The sequence below is a fragment of the Lycorma delicatula genome, chromosome 2 (genome assembly GCF_047948215.1).
Source record: "Lycorma delicatula isolate Av1 chromosome 2, ASM4794821v1, whole genome shotgun sequence".
Classification (NCBI taxonomy): domain Eukaryota; kingdom Metazoa; phylum Arthropoda; class Insecta; order Hemiptera; family Fulgoridae; genus Lycorma; species Lycorma delicatula.
The window spans coordinates 79,258,890-79,282,404 of NC_134456.1; the positions used below are offsets into that span (position 1 = coordinate 79,258,890).

General features: G+C 32.7%; 2 protein-coding genes across 10 annotated transcripts in view; both read left to right on the forward strand.

Moving 5' to 3' along the window:
* The window catches only part of LOC142318915 (peroxiredoxin-6-like), a 31,329-nt gene extending 24,068 nt beyond the window's left edge, over positions 1–7,261 (forward strand). Inside the window, exons 4-5 of the mRNA XM_075355581.1 lie at positions 5,522–5,597; positions 6,952–7,261. Coding sequence (XP_075211696.1) covers positions 5,522–5,597; positions 6,952–7,080 — 205 coding nt within the window. The 3' untranslated portion in view covers positions 7,081–7,261. The remainder of the gene's footprint in view (positions 1–5,521; positions 5,598–6,951) is intronic.
* Positions 7,262–21,547: 14,286 nt separating this feature from the next.
* Rbcn-3B (WD repeat-containing protein Rbcn-3B) overlaps positions 21,548–23,515 on the forward strand; it is a 409,024-nt gene continuing 407,056 nt past the window's right edge. For all 9 annotated transcript variants that reach the window (XM_075355583.1, XM_075355582.1, XM_075355590.1 and 6 more), the window contains exon 1: positions 21,548–21,693. The gene's annotated coding sequence lies outside the window, so the exon portion shown is untranslated. The remainder of the gene's footprint in view (positions 21,694–23,515) is intronic.

Here is a 23,515-nt window from a genome sequence, read left to right on the forward strand (position 1 = left end):
TTAATTGCAAGTACTCAACCATCTCCTTTTTTCTCTCCTTGTTCAAACCAGGTATGTGTATGATTTACAACATCCTTAGGCATTGTGTTCCTTGATATCCTCTTATTAAGTTCAAAACTTTTCATAGCTTTTTGGGTCAGCAGTGATATTCTGCCATTTTCCATTTCTTCTCTAAATTGCTCTCAGTTTGCTTTTTTTAACTTAAAACAGTGCTGAAATGGGACTACAGTAGGACGAATAGCAGGAAACATCCTGAGCGTTCAATATAGGGTGGTGTTGTTTACATTGTATTGGTGGGAACTCACCTTTCCCTGCTAGGTGACTTATTCCATCCATTACAAACATTAGATCCAAATTATATCCCCTGCACCAATATTTGTTCTGGAAAGACACAGGTAATTTCATGTCATGTATGAGCGTCAGTTCTATTCCAGTTGTCCACAGTTCAACTTTTTGCCGTCATCATCCATTTCTTTACATCTCCAGTTGCTGATGTGGCTGATAAAATCTCCCATTATAATGACAGCATTTTTGTTCTGCATGTTGGCCAGCTCTGTAAATTTAAATTCATTCCATGGAGGGTTGTAGACCAATATTACAGTGTGCACTGTTCCAACTATGAAGTTTTCCATTTCTTTTGCTGTGGTCACCTTAACTGATTCAACCCGCAAATTATTTTTAGCGTGTATGCTGCTTCCATGGTTTGGATGGGGTGCATCTACAACTATCATCATTCCATCCATTCTGATGGTTGGTCGCTCTGCTGTCTGGTGTATTTCCTGAATAGAGGAGGTCTCATGTTTCTTTCTTACACATCTTTGAGAGTATCATTGCTTTGTCTCTTGTAAAACATTTGATATTTATTGACATCATCAAGGTTACCCTGATTGGGACCATTTTAAGTTCTTTTTTCTACTTCTTTCTTTCTCTTTTTCATATGCAGTTTGGTGATGGCAGAATTAGCACATGTGATCTTGTAATTTATTGCAAATTCTTTAACTTCTTCAATTTTCTTGCACATCTTTAGATCTTGAATATTCGCATGTCCCAGGTGCATTACATGGAGGTTTCCTGCCTTACCTCTACAAGAATGATTGAAAATATTATAATGTACTTAAAAATTATTCATTTAAAATAAATCTGTGCTGTTTGTAATTGCTATTTGTAGCAAGTGAAAAAGTCATGATGTCAAGGATTCAAACCCAAAGCCTTCCACACAAAAAATGGGGATCAAATTCAAGCCAGATTTATTAGTTTAAAATGATCTCTTCTTTTTTCCAGAATCAATTTCCAATTATTTTTTAAAAAGTTATTATTAATTTTCTTGTATAATAATAGGGTTGTTGTTTGTTATTGGAACTGAATAATATTAATCTTGTAATTTTCTTTTCTTCCTCACTTACTTGATGACTATTTTAGAAAATATTTGTTTTTTTAATTGAGAAAAAATGTTGTAGTATATAATTTTCCATTATGGTTTTTCAAATGAGTTCTTAGTCTCAATCAGACAAATGAGATGAATTATTTGGTACCTATTTTACAAAAATTGATGCAGCCATTTTGGATTTACTGGATGGCTAAAAGAGAAATCCAATATCCACTCACTTAACATAGTTGATTAAAAATAGAATATCCATTTACATGATAATTGTTTACATAATACTTTGTATCAAGAGTAGATTTACAAAACAAAATTTGGTGTCATTTATTAAACTCTAATGAGTTAACTATTTATGATAGATTATTATGTGTAGAATTACTGTAATGTAAATTAAAAAATCAACAAACAACTACCTCAACAATTCAAATTTACTGAAACAGCAACAATAAAATTAATGAACTTATGACTCATATTTTAATACTTGTAATAAATTTTTTATAACATTACAGACACTTTAAAACATTGTTATGATTAGTTTTTATTAATTTGGTAATGTTATTGTTATAATACAGAAATATTCGTAATATTATAGGAGAATTTAATCTATTATTATTTTATTCATTGAATAGTTATGCTATTTTATTACATAAATTTCTCTCTCTCTCTCTCTCTTTCTCCCCCTCTCTCTCACACCCCTCCCACCCTTTCTCTCACTGTGCATAATTACTATTATTTTATTTCAATGCATTATATAAGTTAAATTAGATTATACAGCTCAAAAAATTGAAATACTTACCTACATTAAACAGTATACATATGTCTTGACAAACTGTCATGTCTTTTGAAGTGCACTGATACCGGTGGTAGTCATGTTAAGTAACTTTTTTATATTCATAGATAACATTTATATTCATTCTGACTTTTATTTATAGCAAAAAAAAAAAAATTATTATTTGGATATTCAATTCAGAAGTGCTGAAACTGACTAATAACATCAGCAAAAAATATTATCAATAATTATAGATTTTTTATTAAAGAAAAAAGAAGAAAATAATAAATATTAAATTGAAAAAAACAACATATATCATTTCACATAACTAGCAATGTTTGTTTTTTGTTTTTCAGAAATATTGTTACAGCAAATGCTGAACTTATCAGTCAGCAGTTTTGTGTACGTTGATGCTTATGCCACAAAATTTCATAAAATCATAAAACTGGCCAAATTGTTGCCCTTAAATGCTCCTCAAGTTATACTACAAATAAGCATATACTAAACAAAATAAACTTTTTACTACTTAAAATGCAATACTTGCACTATCTCATTATTGATGAAAAAATAATTATAATTAAACAATACATTTATCCTACATAAAATCTGCTAGTAAATTTTATACATAAAATGACTTTTAAAAAGTAATGTGTTGAGTCATGAATTTTATCTGTTTGAATGTTACTTGAACATTACAAAATTTGCAAACCTTACATTTTAAAAAATGTTTATTAAATGAACAAACAATAGAAATAAGAAGTATATTGTTTGGATAAATGGATTTTCTAACCTCCTCAAAATTAGCACCACTGACACTGCCCGATCACTAGATTCTCTGAGGATGAAACTGCATCATAAGCTTGAAAAGATCATACATAAAATAATTGGCGAATTTCCAATGGATTTTATAAATTCATAAAATTGTTAAAAATAAAAATGATTTGCTTTATGAATCAATATTTTATTATAATGATTTCACTATTCTAAAAACGATGAACTACTGTGATGAACTAAACTGATAAACATAAATTTGACAACATTATCATGTACTCTCATGATATACTCATTAAAGAGTTTTTTACTCACAATAACTTCAAATATTATTTAGCTATTTCTAATTTAATACAAATGAAATATTTATAAATCTATTATGTAATATATATTGTTATTTTCAGAAATATCATGTAAAATTTATTTTATTAATTACTTTTATGTTTTAAAATAGTATTTTTTTATATATGTACTGCATTATTATGAAACTGTATTATGATTTATTAATCATCAATTCAACTAAAACAAAAAAATAATGTTAATAAAACAAAAAATAAATTAAGATAAAGTAAGCAAATAGTATCATGTAAATGTATCTTGAAAAATAAATATTTTATTAATTGCAATTTGTGGTGTGTTATGATGATTAAGATACACATATATATATATATATATATATATAATATATTATATTACTATTAATTAATATATATTATTATATTATATTAATAAAACAATAAAATAACCACCAAACACAGTAGCAAAACCTAAAAAACTAGTACCAAAAGTTGGCTTTTGCATGATCCCACATCATCAGTGGGTAAAAAATTCCAAAATTACATCAAACAAAACCAAAAAAAATAAATAAATAAAAACTAAAAATTTAGAAAACAACACGTACATACATATATATTCATTATACACAATATATCTTGGCAGGTAAATTTTATTTCACTTCATATACAGTAAAGATCAATGACAGGAAAACTGAAAATTTACATGATGTGGACAACTATCAGAATTAAATGTTTTTAAAACTGAGAATAAATTATAATATTGTGAAAGTGCAATTTTATCAGATGCAGTCATTTAATTCAATTGTTTATTTATTGTCAAAATTTATAAAATTTTCTCACTTTCTAACAGAATTATGTGATTGTTTATTGTATAAAAATTGAAAGGGGTGCCATTTTTAATTTATATTTCAAACAATCAGCACATAACAAATACAACCTACTTCCATTAGTTGGTATTAAATAAAATTAAAACATTTATGCTTACTAAATCATTAACAACTATAATATTTCAACCATGTTTTTTTTTAATTTTGTGTCACGTTCAATTCCTGGTAAGAGTCAAGCATTTTTCATCTTATTATTATCACTATTTTATAACTATAGGTGAATTAAAAATTTTCTAAATGTTTATTTATCAATATAACACTTTAATTTCAGCTGTTTTGTCCTGGATTAATTTATTTACAAATATACTTAATACATAAAAGGTTTTCTAAAAATAAATCCACCTTAAAATCCCAATCTTCGAGTAATTCCACAAATACACAACCTATCATCCTGTATGGCCCATTAGAAATGATCAAAATCCACCCTTCCACAAACCTGCCTGATACATGGAAAAGTCATTAGAAAGCATGTAAACATAGATACTTAAACATACATAAAAATAAAACCTAGCACAGATCTCAAATAAAATTGAAAATATCAGCAAAACTATAACTCAACATTAGCATCATTTGCTGTAACAAATATGTACCACTAACAGAACCTAACTACACACTAACAGAAGTTATTCTTAAAAACAACTATCAATATAATTAAAATAAAAATTACTGATTAAAAAATATACACTCAGCAAAAAATTAAGATAAATAAAAATAAATTAAACCAAAAATAGATTAACATACATAAATCAAGACTTGGAGAAAATGGTCCACAAATTTAAATTGTTTGGATACAGTTTCACTTTCAGAAAAACAAAAAAAAATAAAACAGATGATTACATACAAAAAACAATCATCATTCACAATGCAATTGTAATAAAATGAGATGTTCTGACTGTAAAATATTCCACACTTCTCAAACAGGATGTAGTTTCAAATAAAGATACAATGAATATTTAAAAGCTTTACACTGCAACATAGCATCAACATTAACTCAAATCACAAATTCATGAGCACTAATAAAAACCTTAATATTTTACACATACACAAAAAGAACAAAATTTAATTCACTTGAATGTTATGGCGTATATAAATACACAACAATCTACTAAACAAACACAATTTAAATCCAACACATTTTGTGACCATATTCAGAATTTGTGTCAACTTAATTAAAAAAAAGTAATATCAGCCAATTTATATAATAATAAATATAAGTTTAAGAATAATAGTATAAGTTACTGAAAATGGTTGTAAAGGTGACAAAAATTTTTTAAAATAAGTTATTTAGAATGTTTTATTGATAAAATTTATTTGATTTATTATTTCATGCTTAAAATATATAATTTTAAGCATGTTAATTTTACTATCATTGTAACAAATAGTGGATTAATATTCTGTTTATTGATTGGATTTTCAGTGAAATTTTGAGGTGTATTGACTCTCTTCAGCTTTGTGACAGGCTGAAAGTTGTTGCAACACCAGCTAACTGGACAGTAAGTATTTTGAATACATTTAAAAAGGTACACCCCTAATAATATCACTGTACAATTAAAGTGTGCTGTGTACTGTCAATAAAAGCATTTTTTTTACAATTTGATCTTTGAGATTTCCTCAAAAACTACTCTACTTTTTTTTTATTATGTACCATATCTGACAATTAATTCATTCTAATAAATCATACCTGCTTCTTTGCATTTAGTGACCAAAAGGTAGTGTTAATGTATGAAGTATGTTAATCAACTTACATTAAAACAAACTGTACAATAAATATTATTAAAAGAATGAAAAATAAATAGTAAAATAAAAATAAAGGATTTTTTTTGCAAAAGAAAAATTTATTACATCATCCGTAAAGAATTTTACTGACATCATTGAATACAATTTGTCTCTTAATTTATCTTTTCAAATGCACCAAAGATTATTTTAAGTTTTTAGAATAATTAATATTAGTTAAAAGATATTTTATTAAATAATATAGTATTTTACTAAATTCTTTGTAATTTGTTTAAAGACAAAAAAGGCAGATCTGATTAATTGAATTTTGCCAACTTTGAACATGTTATGAACAATCACATTATTGAGGCTAATTCTTATGTAGTGTATTGTATATTGTATGGCACTTTCTACAAACAAGCGTAGAGGTTGTTTAAAACAGAATCTTTAAATTAAATCAATTTTAATTTTTAAATGGTTACTAATGTTGATTTTAGTTTTGGTTTTGAATCATTACATTTTCCACAGTGTTTGTTTTAAATAAGAGGAAGATTTCTTAAACTTGTATTTATTTTCAGTTGACTTAATTTACATAAATTTTCTCAAAATTCATTTCGCTTTAAATCTTGTTGCAAGGTTCCATTTGTTTTTTTATCAATTTAACAAAGTTGCTGTGAACCAAACCTAAAAAAGAATGTTTTTGATTCCAATTTGTTCAACTTCAACTTTGTGTGATACATTTATATCACACAAAAAGAAATCAGGGTGAAATAAAGATTAATTTAAATGAAGTGTTTGCAAACTTACATTATATGAACTACTTGCTTCAGATGACTTAATAATTCTCCCCTGGAAGATGGTAAAAATTTATGAATCAGTTAGTATATTTGTGCTATGTAATAAAAATAGAAATAATTTATAGTCACTTTGTTACTACTTGCTCATTACACAAATCACTTTTTTAGTTACTACTTAGATATTTAATTTAAAAGAAATAAAATATTATTTTAAAATTAATTATTTAAAAAGCAGGGAAAAATATTTTTAAAAATGTAATAATTTGTAATTTTATTATTAAATAGATTAACTTCATTTTCAACAATTGTTTTATTAAAATGATTATTTACTTTTCAGCCTGGAACCAAGGTTATGATTCTTCCTCATGTAAAGGATGAAGAGCTTCCAAAACTTTTTCCTAAAGGTGTTGATAAAGTCAGCATGCCTTCTGGACAGAATTATGTCAGAACAACCACAGATTACTGAACTAAATTTTTTTTATAATAAAATTTATTGAATTTTTATTTAAAAAATTACTTATATTCAAAATTTTAAAGATTTTATTTTGTTAATAATGTTTGTTTTCTTTGGTATTAAAAATATATATACATATTTAAAAAAATTACATGTAATTCATTAATAAATCAGTTCAAGATAATTAATTAAATATATTTTATTTTTTAACTGGTAAACTAATAAAATGTATACATTATTACTAACGAAATAAAAGAACATTGTATATGTAAAACACTGTAGATAAAAGCAAGCTAAACAGAAATCATAACTTTAATACACATGATTATGTATGCATATAAAAGTGGTGGGGATCATTTGTTGTCAGCTTCTACTTGTTAAATGAAGTTTAGTCATTAGATGCTGAGCTAAAGGTGTATAATACAGTTATAAAAATGTGTTTATATCTATGTTTTATTATTCAAATGTTTAGTATTGGTAAATACTAGTATTTATTGATTACATTATGGAAAGCATATAACTTATTGCCAGTCTAAATTTGAAGATCAGATATGCAGTAATCAGATAATACGTGTGTTATAAATTTTGAATCTAAACAGAGCAATGTTATAATGAACTAAGATATAAGAAAATGTTTTTATATTATTCTTATGAGATAATCAACAGAGCTGATTTCTTTTAAGAGGATATAAATTTTATTCTGAATGTTTAATTGATATGAACATACAACTTGATATCTGTTATTTAAAATTTTATAAAACTCCAGTTTAAAAGAACAATTACAAAAAAGAGATAAAATGTATTGTTCTGCCATTAAAGATATCAGTGGTAGTGTGTGGTCTTCATGGAATACTACTAAAAGGTAAAGTAAATATTTTATTATTTAATATATTAAAATAGTAGATATAGTATGAATCAATTTTATTAATCATAACAAAAATTTACTCACATTTAGAGCTTTATAATTTTTTTTTACATTTTAAAAATATTCTACTAAATTTTATTTTCTCTTATGTTCTGTTTTATAAGGTTAAAGAAAGATTCCCTGAAAGATTTTTCAGTTCAACTTAAGTGTCTAAACTTGGTTAAATCAGAATGGGGTAGATATATTTATATTAATCATTTGTGTAGATTTTTGTATGGGATATGAATTCAAAATGTATAATTCTGATGACAAAAAAGAAAAACTAAACCCTATTCTATTACTAAAGATGAAAAAACTTCTTTAGTACTGCTTTACTGAAGCTGAACTTCTTTTTAAAGAAGCTGATTATAATCTTAAGAGAATTAAAACCAGCATTTGAGCTGATGATATCTGTGTATACAAGGTTCAAAGTTAAACATCTTTTGGCCATGCAGCTGGATAGTAATAATTTTTTGGTTGTTGAATAGCTGGTATGAAATCATTAATAAACCTCATATGTTTTTTAATACTCTAGATACTAACAGAAATATAGAAAAAAACATTTATCTCTGCAGAATTATTCTCATTAACTATAGCTTCAGCACATTCATATTATAATTAATATTATGAATATAATTTGTTAAATTTTATAATTTTTAAATAATTTTAATAATCCAAGCTTTTAAGAAGTATTTCTTTCTGCCAGTGTAAATAAAAAATAAATAAAACTTCCATTATGATTGCCTATTAATTTAATTTATTTTAATTTCATTTTTATTAACTTGCAAATCATTTTTTTAATTTTCAAGTGGTGCCAGTCTTTGTGTTCTATTAAGAAAAACATTACTAAAAAAATGTATACAATTATAGGTAATTTTATCTATTTGTATTATATTTTTTCAGCATTTTGGTTTTTACCCTCTTGTTGGTAATTTATTTTATTTCACATTATTTTCTACATTTGTTAGCTTATGTTAATGTGATTGTCATTCTACTTCTTGGCAGAAGTGCTATATTTTATTCTAATTTAAGTATCATAACTTAAAATACACTGATATCAAACCTTAAATATTGAACATAATTCAAGGAATTTGAAAACATTGTATCAAAGTGTAGTCAGATTGTAATGGTATCTCAAATTCATATTAAGTTTTGTGCTGACTATACAGCCTGACCAGTTTGGCAACACCACAGTATTCACATTCTACCTTGAATTGTACCTACTGTCAGCTGTTTATCTTTATTAATATAAAGTTAAATTAATTAACATTTTTAATGTTCTGTATGATTTTTAAAGATAATTTTTTCACATAATTCATAGTTTATGTTATTGTTCCACAATTGTAGTATATTTATACATATATGCAATATCTATCATTTTATTTTTACATAATAATTTAGTTTTATAATAATTTTAAACAAGTAACTGCATTTCTCAGGAAAATATACCTTATTGCTACAAAATACGTATCTATTATGTATCTACTAGATATCTGTTGGCAACCTTACATAACCTGACCCAAACATGACCCAAAAAATTGCACAGCTGTTCATAAAGTAAGTCCCTACACACAATTCAAGAAAAAAAGGAATCTAGTGGTTTCCCATTACCTTTCTACTTAGCTAGACAGCAGATCAATAGCCTAAGTACATCCCAACCCTGTAAGGAAAGACACTCACCTTGTGATGATTCCGATCGTCACACCACCCTCTCCATTCCGAGCCCTGAGGGGCTTTACCGAACGTCTTCTTTACATCCTCTAACTGATTATGTCTCACAGTCATTAGCCAGGCCCCAGTAGAGATGCCACCAATGCAAATGCCTTGGCAGACATTTACATCAGTAAAAATTATTATCTCAACCAATGCCTTTGCTTTAGGCTTCTTTCGGACATCTTCACTCTTCTTTTCCTAGAACATCAACCTCTGAACTAGCTAACCGAGTTGGCGGAAGCGCGAAACCCGTACTTAGTCCAATTTTAATACCAACACTTGTGACTGTAAATGCCTCAACCATCGACTAAGTAACGAGTCAATACAATGCTAAACTCATACCATTCAAAATGTGTTATACATAACAATGAAATTCAGACCTACATCCCATAACCTACTATAAACATCACACCTGAAGACTGCCTTCAACAAAACACTGCCGCACTTCACAACTGCGTGGACAATCATGCCTTTGATAGCGCAGTCATCCCCCACCGACAGCGGCTCCGGCACCCAACTTTAACAACTGCTGCTCTAAATTAACCACGTGACATTTACTTCACCACTTTCGAAGACCAATCTCGGCAAGACAGTACCACACCTCACGGCTGCATGGACAACCATGCCCTCGGTAGCGCGCAGTCAACCTCCCCTCCCGTCGACAGCGGTTCCACCACTCGACTTCAACAATCACTGCTTTTGAATTAACTGGGGCTTGTTGCCAAAACGTCTACCCCCAAATATCTTGGCCGAAACCCTAGCTACTGGGAATCCTACTCCATTTAAACACCTTCTGGCGATCTAGGTAATGCAAGGAAACGGAGGAAACCAGTCACTATCGATCATTCCCCACGGACCTTCCAATTAACTCGGAGATCCTTTCTGGATCTCTGAGCACTACTCTGGTATGTTAAGCCTCGTAACGGGGACAGACTTGAAGAACATGGTCCACCGTGTCATCAACCCCACAAAAATCCGGGCATAGATCTGAATCTACTAAACGAAAGCTAGCCAATCTCTCCCAAAAAGAACCATGCCCGGAAAGGAATTGCGTAATATACAGATTGGAGGAAATCCACTTAACCGTGCGCAAAATCAGACAATTAAAAATTTTCCATACGTGTAACGACCAACAGGGGAATCATCCCACCTGGCCTGGCAAAATGTAAAACCCTAGTCTTCAATTTCCTGCATACGTTCCAAAGTAAGAAGACCATCCTGTTTGGAAATGTAACATTCCTTATTCTTGCGTTCTGTGGCAAAAATATCTATTGCCTTAATGCCAGCAATAACACAGAGTGCCTCCCGTGTCACAGTCCTGTAAGCACCAACAACAGCCAACAGAAGGAGACACTGAGCTCTCAAAAGAATGTCCCTATAATACTTAAAGATCATGTGATGAGTCCAGTCAGGCGCAAGGTATAACATAATAGCCACACTTACACCCTTGTTGAGGATACGCATGGTACGGAAATTCGAAAAAAGACAGCAACAGCCTTCTTGGCAACAAGGTGTTCCTTGAATTGAAGATTCTAATCATCAAGGATTACAACCAAGTATTTCTGAGCAGAAACATACCTAATGGGAAGGCCAGCCATTGAAACCCATGCTCAGCGTGAATTGGCCAGCCTACCCTTTAACAACATCATTGTGTTCTGGACTAAAAATCGTCTTATGTCCACAGACTGAGAATCTCACATGCACGAGCAGCTCGGAGTTCTATCTCGTTTCGCGAGTCCCCCGCAACCAGCAATAGCTCATCATCCGCATAAGCAATAATGCGGCAACCACTAGGCAACCTCAACCGTAACATAGAATCGAACTCAATTATCCAAAGAAGGGGACTCAATACCCTGCCCTGCGGGCACCATTTGGATAGGATCTTCCCTACTTCCGAGCTGCCATCACGGAGGACGACGGTTCGATGGCGAAATAACTTGAGAGAATGTTTATTTTATTCCACGTACAACACGTTTCTGCATTTGAAACAAGGCAGAGGGCCACCATAAGTTATTAAAAGCCCTGGATATATCCAGAAGAACATACACCTACTTACACTTGAGGAAGCAGTATTCATCACCTTCAATATGGTGTCCTCCGTGCTCTTACCGGGACGATAGCCATATTGGCTGTCCATCAATAAGTGCTTAGTAGTTAACCTACTAATAATACGAACATACAAAACTTTCTCAAAACCCTTTCCAATTTCAGCCAAGAGTGTCAAAGGCTGATAAGAAGAACTAACAGTAGGGTCTCTGTTGCCACCTTTAAAAACCAATATCAATTCTCCATGCTTCAACCATGCTGGGAAATATCAAGTTGAAAGCTTCCTACTAAAAATCCTAGTCAAAGGACCGAGAATCATGGGCAACGAGCAAACAGCAAGTTCCACCATAATATAATCATATCTGAGAGCTTTATGTCATGCCATACTACAGACCACCTCATGAACCTCCACCTCGGTATTCTCAAGATACTGAAATTCAGCGATTTCTCACCGGACATGTTAGTCTGGTGACACTAAGGCTTACCAGCCTCAGTGTCATCAGAAAGTAAATCGTTTAACAAAATGTGGAGGACACAATCTTTGTCCATCACAACACCATTCTGAGTCGAAAGGACTGATAAAAGGACTTCCTTCCTATGCTTATATCCAAGGACTCTGTACACAACACCCAAAGCACCCTTATTTTCTTGCTCCTGAACAAATGAGCACCAGGAATTATGCTTACAGGACCTAATAATGATAGTACCTGTAGTAGTATAATGATAGTAGTAAATAATAGTAATAATGATAGTACCTGGCCTTCTCCCTGTGATAATCTGCAAGTACAGCCGTGCTCCAACCAGAATCACCTTCATGTTGTGCAGCTCTCCTGAGTTGACACACAGACTGCATCATCACAGTCAAACCCCGAATCCATCAGCCTGCTACACGTTCTTGGCCAGAACCCCAGGGAATGGAACTATCAGCAGCTACTACCACACAAAAGTAAAAATTTCTGTCAGGTCATCTAATGGGAGCTCGTCCAGACTCAATAATATTAAAAAATCTAGGCCTCCTGTGCAGGAAGCGCCACTGTGGAACAGAAAAATGCCTTCCATGAACATCATGCACTCCATCCATCAGTTCAAAAAGTATTAGTCAATGATCGCTAGACCAATCATCAACCACAGACCATTCAAGGATCTTACCAGGGATATCCCTACTAATGGTAATATCAATATTAGTGCCACAAAAGGACCTCCATTTATCGACCATGCCAACGTAGGTGGCCAACTGGTCTGCAACATTAAAGACCTCAAAATCATGCTACACAATGAAACCTTCAACCAATTCACCACTAAAATCAATGATCCCACTTTGCCAAAAAAGCAACTTGGCATTAACATCAGCGCCTATAAGGATTGGACAATTGCCTATCAATCTAAAGACCCTATCCCATCTTGACAGATGGTCCTCAGTGGGATCCCTACACTGAAAGTACAAGCTGACAACAATCAAGTCCTGACATTAATGACAAGCCTGCCCATTACATGATGACTACATGATGATGATTACATGATGTGTGTCAGAAGCCTGTCACACAAAGACACTATCAAGCAACATCCTACACAGGATAGCAGACATGCTATTATGTCCTACGTAAAACTTTTTCCAGCCATAAAAACCTGGCAGATCACCCTTAATCATGTATGGATGCTGCAGGAAAATAACATTGAAGCTCCATCGCTCAACAATTTCACCTAACTCAACTTGGCTTACATAAGCACCCTGGGCATTCAGTTGACCAAACTAAACCATCAAGTGATTTAAAGTATAGCTCAACTGCTTGCAAGTAACAACTGCATTCTCTACTAGAAACTGACTGCTTATAATTCTTACGCAACCTTTTGCAGTTCATGCAGGTCGGAGCCTCTGATTTCAGTGGACAATCATTGCATTTGTGGTCTTCCTTACCACAATGTACACAGACCAGTGTAAATTTACAAAATTTGGCTCTGTAGCCATACCTACAACACTTAAAACATTTTTGAACATCAAGTTATTCTTTGACCTGACAGGATCCAAAATCAACAAATAATTTATCCCCAGATGTAAACCTCTGAAAGAGACCAGCACTTACCTCAAAAACTCCATGATATCTTTGGGCATCACGCCTACCAATTTTAAAGACCAGCCTACATTCCCATCTAAAAGCAGCTTCATCCAAATCAGTGTTCTATTCCCTTAGTTGGGACAGAACATCCCCATCAGAAAGGATGTGGTCAATATCATAAACAATGATGTAGAGCCTACGCATCCTTTTAGGATTGCATCAATTACTTGACAGCCGAAGACTCCGTGATCACCCAAACTGTCTCCTTGTCATCTGCAACTACAACTAATCCTTTGCTGGTCTCTCTAATGTTTCTAATTTTAAGCCCCTTCAGACTATTGTGAAGGGCAACCTAAAGGTCCTTTTTCTATTGACTACTGGGTACAGTCGAGCCCTTCCCCTGGTTAACAAAATAACCTCAGATTTTTTAGAAACTTGACTGGCTTCATACTGCTGTGTCATACCACCGTGATGAGATGGGTGCTCAAACAAATCATACACCTTGAAACTCTGAATCTCCATGAAACAGAGGAGACGTGGCTGAATATATATGGCGTAAAATCGTTGCAGAAGTAATCAATTAGCAAAAATTCAGAAACTGGGAAAGGTACACACTTGACCACCAGTTTAAAATAGCACTGAAAAAAAATCAGTTACAAGGCACAAACTGTGTTGGAATCAAGAGACCAGACCAGAGTTTGTAGTCTAAGTACACCAAAGAGCAGATGTTTAGCTTTACAAATAACAACATTACTCTGTTCACCATAGATTGGCTATCTATCATAACTAGAAGAAAAACTGAATCAGATAGTTTACAGCAATAAATAATCTGTCCCTTCTGTAAAGAAACAATCCATTATATTTATTGTGTCTATTTAATGGAGAAATGAACAGTCTATTTCAAATAAATGGGACTCAATAGATGTGATTTTAAAGTTAGCTGTATGGAACATTTTTGTTTTCAGTGATCATGATAAGAAGAAATAAATAATTTTAATTTTACACATTACCTAATTGTTGATTAATATCACAGGAATCACTTAAAAGTGCAGGCTTATATTAGGTATAATATTATTATTAAAAAAATATTAATTATATAAATAAATTTGTATATAAAATGTACAATAAACTTGTTGGATTTCAATTAAAAAAGGGGAAAAGTAATACAGTATACCAGAGATATATAATTCTCCAAATGCAAACTGAAATAGATTTGCTGAAAACCTTTTGCAATATTTTTCTTTATAAAATAAATTTATATAAAACAGAATAGTAGTCTTAATGCAGATTAAGATCTACATTGAATTATAACAATTAAAAGGTTAGAATCTTTTAACTTTACGAAAAGGACCAAAAGACTAAAAAAAACATCATAAAACCTTAATTTATTATGATGTAATCATGAGGAAAGTGATTACTGTAAATTCAGTGAACAACTGGCAAAAGTTAAGTATTTATAATGAACATTTTCTACTATCAGATATTTGGCAAATTAGCAATGCATTTAATATATATTTCAAAACAGCATCATTGAGAGTTATATAAAATAAGGGAACGATGTGCAATGAAGATTAATTCATTGATGGTGGGGTCACCGACGCAGACCTCGAACCGCTGGTTTTGAGAGGCTGGCCTGAAGACGTCTTGCAATCTTCAGTCCTAATAGAAGATGCTACAGAATTGGAAAAAGGCGTTGGATCCATTTGGATTATTGATATGGCGGTTGGGGTTGACAACCGCCATATCAAATGCTATGATCTTCCGAGGGCTCCATGGATTCAAGATTGGCTCGTACTGGTAGATAGAGGGAGGGTAGTCGATCGCTCAACAGAGACCTACTCTGTTGAGCGATCGACTACCCGAGATCTATCCGGCGGAGATGATTGTTGGTGAAGTTGGGGCGGATTCTGGACGGTCTCCCGGGCATCAGAGTGCAGGTTGCTCTGGACACTAACGCCAAGTCTCCGCCTGGGGTTCACCATTTACTGACCCCCAGGTGCTGGTCTCGCACATTTCGTTGAAGCCAGGAACCTCTACCTGCTTAACTAGGCAGAACAACCGCCGACTTTCACTTCCGAACTGGAGGAAAGTTTCATCGACGCCACCTTGGTGACGGGCGATTTGCTTATGTGATATTTGCTTAGGTGGACACAGCGCGTATGTGCGGCTGCCTTGCAGGCGTTGGAATGGCGCATGGAGCACAGGAGGAGGTGGAATTAATGGCTGAACAATTCGGTCGGGCCATCAAGACTGGCTACGATAGGGTCCTACGGCGGCCTCGGCCAAGGTAGGTTAGGTAGTGGTCAGTCCGCTGATCGGAGAGTGCCTGGAGCCGTCATGATCCCTGCTTATAGGGAGCAGCCATCTGTTAAACGCAGGCGGAAACTAGTGAAAAAGTGCTGGTCCTCTGACCTTACCGTACTGAGCGCAAGAGTTAGGTCCGCCAGGATAAGATATCAATGTCGCCCCCTAACGGGGATTATCGTTGATGACGTGCGCCCTGAAGGTTTGCGGATCTACCGGCGCGCCCGTAATGAATAAGTTCATGCCATCAAGGAAGCCAAACTCAAGTTTTGGCAAAACTCCATGCGCAAGTTGCAGCGCAAAACCAGGGAGGCGCTGCAACGCCAGAGAATGGTGTATCACCCGCCCTGACGCCGATCTCAGCCTCCGGAGCATCAAGAAACAGAGTATCCAGAAACGCTAGGTAAATCGCCACAAATGTTAAAATGTGGTTCGACCACCAAACCCGCATCGAACACTGGACAGCACTGCAATGGTTTCGAACACTGAAGCAGAAGTAGGCATTAGGACGAGTGTGACACCATTCCCTAGCGTACGGGCTGTGTAACCCGTAGATATAGACCCAGTGGTTTCTCGAATGGTCCTAAGAAAGGCACCGGGGATTGACCAACTTGACCTGGATATTTTCTATCATCTGCTGCCTGTCATAAGAGAGCCGCTTGGCAGGCTGTTCTCAGCCTCTTGCCTCTTCTCCCATCAGCCTCTTGCCGGTAATCGGCAAGTTGCTTGAAAGGTTTGTTGTGGAACGGCTCTGGAAAAGCATCAATACGAACTCACTTCTAAATCGAGACCAGTATGCTTCATGAAAGGGGTTGGCACCGAGAATTGCATCTTAAATACTCTTGCCGAGGTGGAAAGCGCCGACTGTTAATATGTTTTGGTAATTTTTATTGACATAGAGGCAGCATTTCCTTCCTTGTGTTGTTCTGTCCTCTATGAGTTGAACGCCGCAGTGATACCGAAGCCCTGCAGGCCGTTGTACGTGACTGCTTGTCTGATCGCACGGCTCTGTTTAAGGATGCGCAACTAGTTGTGGAAAAGTCCGTCACCAGGGGAAGCCCGCAGAGCTCCGTTCTCGGTCCCTTGCTGTGGAACCTGGTATTTGAGGGATTTTTGGGACTGACATTCCCGGAAGGGGTCACGGCCCATGCTTTCGCCGATAACTTTCCTGTTATTTCGTGGTAACTCGCGACTCTAGAAGACCGAGAGTAGGCAGCTTTATCAACCACATAGACATTCAACATTTAAAGATTTCTGTGGCAAAAACGAAGTTTATGCTTCTCAAGGGTGCAGACAAATAAATTATCATATAGTCATAACCCCTGTTTTAAATATAAAAGCTGTGTAATCAGCCGAGTTCGAGTTCATTAAGTACCTAGGTGTTTTGTTTGATGAGAAGTTGCTGTTTAGCAACCACATTAGGCAAGTAGCGGCGAACGCTGTCTCTGTATACACAAGCTATGGAGGAATGCTCGAAAGGATTTCAGGCAGTCAGGCCGTCATTTGTACATGTCTTTGTACGGTGTCAGTGTCTTTGAAAGTATGACCTCTTACGCGTTGTTCGTTTGGGCATATAGGTTGGAAAGAAATCGAGCACTTATTCAAAATTTAGGGAGTGCCCAGCGCAGAGCCTTAATTGTATGCACTGGTGTTTTTAAAACAACCTCCTATGAGGCTAGCTCTGTATTGGGAAAGCCTCTCCCAATTGATTTAGTGGTGAAAGTTCAGGAGGCCATGTGAAAATTGCGAAGAGGCAGGGAGGCCAAGGTATTTTGGATGCAGTTTCGAACCGGGCCTGTACTGGAGCAGAACAGTGATTTCAGTGCACCAGTTATAAATTTCAAACAGTTGCTCATCTCCTGGCTGCGGAGGAGGCTTTATAGCCTCGCGATGGAAGTATGGCAACAAGAATGGCATGCCACGACTAAGGGAAGGTCCTTCCATAGATTTATACGGATCTGGGGGGATGGTATGCCTCTCCTTCATTTTTAAGGGCAATGGGACCCCAAGTGCTCTGCAACCATGTAAATTTAATCAAAATTTGTTTCAGTTCCATCTGGCAGCTGATGAGCTGTGCATCTGCAGGGAGGTCCAGTCGAACAAACATATGATGTTCGACTGACCAGCTCTTGTAAGTGGTGGGGGGGGGTCAAAACACAGGCCATCCTGGAACTTAGAAGTCAAGGGGAAAATTGGCCACTCACAAGCAGCAAGTCAATGTGGTGAGAGCTGCATTGTCGAACCGTGTGGGAGTTCCTTGATGCGGTTGCTTTGTTCAACCAATATCAGTAGTTTACCTGAGGGAAAAGACTTCTACTGTACTGCTATAAGAAGCTAACTGAGAGATGTGGCTAGCTACCAGCCAGATTAAGGCTACAAGTGCTTTAATGGTGGACAGGTACTTGCTGGCATTCAGTGTTCTGAGTGGCAGTGAATTGCTGTCTTTTGACAAGATAAATCTGATTATTGATAGTTATATATGTTTTAGTAGTGGCAGTAGGACATGCAAGCGAGTGGTGTATTGTACCATGCTTATTCCGCTCATGCTTTTAGATTAGCTCTAGGAGCTAGTTAGGACAATGGTCACTAAACTGTTTCGAGGCTCAGTAGTCAGTTGTGGCACAGACATTCGGTCTTATTCTTTAGGGCAACCGATTGGGGATGGTGGCAGGAGAAATACCAAGCAAACCAATAATTTTAGTAAAAAAATTTTAACTTTAATTTAAATTTTAGTGAATGTTTTAAAACTAAAAAAAAAAAAAAAATTACTGAACAACTGTATGTTCTGTAAATGTTTAAAGTTTTTTTTTTTTATTTTGCTCAATAACCGAAGTTATAAAAAGTAATCAAGTAAAAAATTGTTGAATGGTAGTTGTATATGTAAATGGAGATAATGATAAATCAGAAAAAATTACTGAGGATTGGCTTATGACCAAAAGTGCTATAATGAAAAGGAAATAAAGGTAAGAATGTTTCTTTAATTCTGTACTTGGCAGATTGGCTGAAATTCAATGTGTGTATATATATGTTGAAGTATTCAAGTATCTCATTTAATGTAATTTAGTGATAAACAAATCCAAATTTTTAAGATATAAGAGTAAATGTAGCAGACAAGAGTACAATATTAAAGTCATAAAACAATAAGTTCCAGTAGTTTTACTCTGACATACTAGGCTTCATAATGAGAAAATGACAAAAACCGTTCATCTTCAATTGTTAATTTTACATGTAAAAACTAACATTTTTGGGGGATTATCATCTAAGCAAAACTTTTTTTACTGTTTTTTACTGTAAAAGAAAGACATTAGATATATAAAATAGGATTAAGAGAGTTCTTTACAAAGATTTTTTTTCACTTTCAAGACATAAATAGTAAATTAAGTACGTTTAGGATTAAATACTTTATAAATTTATAGACTTTATACTTTTAGATTTAACTGTGTATATATATATATACATATATTATATATGTATGTAATTTCAGATGTGGGTTGTGTTTCTTTAGGAACACTTAAAAATTGTTCCCTTTTTGTTATAGGGAAGGGAAAGCAATTTTCTCTGCAGCATATATTCAACATTTTTTATCAGAAATGTGCTCTTTCCATCTGAGCAAAAATGTTATAGCCTCCCAAAGATTGTGTGTAGGATTGGTCATCAGTGACTAAGTCTGTCAAATTTTTTGTGGTTTCTATGTTATTGATTTATGATTTGGATCATACTATGGGTTCTATGAGATTAATCATCCTTTCTTTCAAACTACCCATTTTTCTTATCCTTGACCTCTTACTACTTTAATTTTGGTTGTATAGGTGGTTTAAAGCTGCCAGGTTCATATGAATGATGACAGGACCTGGAGAGCCAGTGCATCCCTTTAGTATGATTGTTGATAAAGGCTATATGTATACCAACTTGGAGATCCTTTTCCTGTATGGTGGCTACACAATAAGCCTAAATCAATCATAAGAGGCCCAGTTTTATCAGTAAAACTGGACCTCTAAATCCATTCTAAAATTTTAATTTATTCCACTATACTTAAACTATACTGTTAAACTTTTGCCTTTAATTATAATGAGTGAGTCGAATCTTTTTTCACTTTAATTGTTTACCTCATTTTGAAGTATTTTCCATTAGTGAAGTGTCAGAAAATATCAAACAGGTTGACTAAACTGTTGTTTCTCAGAAAAAAACAAACTGACATTTCATTTCAACTATTTTTCATCCAATAGTAATACTGCATAGCAAATACATTGAATCACTAGAGTTGTCGGCTCACTCTAACAAACAATAAGTTAAAGAAAATAAATAAAGTGAGTAAACTGTTTGTTGATAACAGGTCATTTGCCCAACAAACTGTTGTTTTATCAATATTAAATACACTGCAAGCTAACTGCTAAGATTAAACAATTTCATAACTAAATAAATTTTATTCATGAAATAACTGTAATATTAGAGTGTACAATAAAAGGGACATAAAACTGCCAAATCTTGTGATAAAATGATTTATGGTATCTGCTGGTGTCAATCAAAACATGCAACCAACACATTGAGAGAAATATTAAAATGAAACTGTTGTTTTTAAATACTAAAACAAGCAGTTTAGCAATGTAATGAATGGAAAAATGAGTCATAAACATTAACAGATTAATAATTCAACCTGTTTTTTCCCAACTGATAGTGCAATTGTTTTTTTTTTTTTTTAATGCACATTTTATTTTCATTTGGCAGAAACAACAGTAATGTCCACCTCATTTCCCATTTGCAAACACAACAATTTGTAATATAAAAAAAAATGGTAATTTATGAAAAGAATATATAAAAATCCCAAAATAAAGTAATCAAAATGTTGACTCTCAAGTGTTCATGTAACACCCAAATTATTAATTTTGTTAAGACTTATCTGAAAGCAGTACTTGAAACTTCCCAAGGTACCTCCAAGGTGTGTTAATATTAATTACCTTTTCACTTATCTGTAAATAGACTTTTTCAAGATTTACAAGTAAATGAACATATGAATATTCTTTTTAAGGTTTCATAATAATAAATTAAATCATAATTCCCGCCTAGTCTTATCAGTGTGCCATTTTTGTCTGAAGCCACACCTAAAAAACAATATTATTTATCATAATTATGTCGATAGGTTGCATACCTTACTAGGTTCAACATTATTAAAAAAAATGCATTCCTTTTTATTAAGTAATATTTAAAAAGCAGGTTATAATCGTGTTTGTTATCAACTTCATTTTATTTGAAGTTTTGCAATGAATATAAAAAATACTTTTAAATGCCACGTTTCTAAGCAGTATTAAGAGTTTAAAAATATTAATTAGAATATTTCTAACAACATAAATCAAACTATTATAAGTAGTAATTTTTGTTATCCATGCACCGAAGGGAAATTTTGTTTCATTGAATCTGTAAGTCGAAATCAGCTGATTTTCATTATCAGTCAGGTGGAATGTTAATCATGTCGTTATGTTTTGACGGCAGTGTTGTTATGTAGTTTTTAGTTTCGAAGTATGGAATAAACTAGTGGTAGAAAATTAGTTAAAGCCCAGAATTTAGTATCTGAAAATTAAACTTTTGCGAGTGTCTTAGACTAGTAAGGTAAGAGAACCTTTTTTTCTAACTTAATTTTAAACACCTGACGGTAATATTTTCAATTAACTTTCTGGATCAATTTAAAAATTCTGTTTAATTACTGTTTTTTGAAAATTTTATAGGTAGTGTTAATACATATTACTGCTGTTACGTTAAACAATTATTACAGTATTTCCACTATGGATTTATGATATATTCATTTTAAACTATTGTCTGTTACATTGTACACTAATTTAACTAAGTACAACAAAAATTATTAATATTTAATTTTTCTTTTGCTTCTTTGTCCAACGAATAAAAAACGTCCATTATATTTTTCTTTTATGTTTTTCGTATAATTAATTCCCAAACACAAGTGCAGAACATTGCTTACAGTTTAAATGAAGAGTCAGTTAATTTTCATTTGTTAGTAATACAAGATTCTGTTGAACTATTATAATTTAAATTTGGTTTAGAATATATGTGTTTGTTTGCAAATATAATGAAATCTTAACTAAGCTAACTTAATGTTAGCTTATCTTTTTCTATTAATAGTGTTTCTTCTTTTACTGTTAATTTAGAAATGTTAAACCGTGCTAACTCTAATTCAGTTATTTTGTAGTCCAAAATAAAAACTATTAAATAGTTTATGATTTTCACCAAAAGTTTCATTTCAGGTAGGTTTCTTACTAACATTGGACTGTAGTAATTGTATTTTAATTATAAATGTTTATTATAATGAATTTAGAGAATTAAAATCTGCTCAACATACTTTATAAATTATGAGAACAGTATGTACCATGGATTGGCTTTCTGATATACAATATTCCTTATTCAGTTTTGGGAACATCATTTAAGCAAAATTTAGTCAAAGAGTTTTTAATTTAATAATTACTCTTTTTTTGATATATATTTATGAAGAAGTAACAAATTATTGTGGTGTAACTTATGTAAGATCAAGGTAGTTTTATAATTTTAACAAAAGTACTGTTAAGAGTGGGTTTGTGCAAGTACTGCTGGATTACAACTGCTTAGAACTGGTTAATAATTAAACTATATAGGATTGAAATAACACAAATTTAAAAAAAATTGTTTTGGGTGTCTTAACAGAAAGTTATTTCTAATTCATAGAATCAGGTCACCACCTGACATGAGGCTTAAATGTAATTTTCCAAAAACAGCATTGCCATTCTTAAGTATGGTTGCATCTCATGCTGGTATAAGTAGTTATAGATTTAGGTAACCCCTGACTCTCTATATGTCAGTTATCTACTTTTGGTAAAAAAATATTGTATTTATTTTGCAGAATTTTCTGTTACTTATTGATTTTTTGTTACTGATATTTTAGTTTATTTTTCTATTCAGCCTATTTTACAGTATATTGAATTTTGAAATAGTTAACGACCAAATCTGTGTTTTATAAATGGGGTTTTACTTGTCAGTGTGTTTAAAATCACACTGTTTTCCTTGTTACACTTCAGAAATATTTCATTGTAAAGATTTAATGGATCTTTTCTTGTTTTACCCCCAACCATTTTGGTCAATAATATTATGCGTTAAATACTTTTTTAATTAATTAAAAAATAATTTAATTAATTAATTCACATTAATTAAAAAATTTGATTTATTGGGATATTCAAAGTATCGTAAATCTTCAGGCCAGTAATAAAATTTTGAGCTTCATGTACACACAAACATCTTAAGCCCTTAGCCTTTTTATGAATTAAGTTTGAAATTATCTGGTATTTACATTTCATTTTAATATATATTATATCTTGGAAAAAATCTCAATGATGTCTATGAGTTCAGTATCAGCTCCCAATCTGGTATACAAATCTTTCTTCAATAA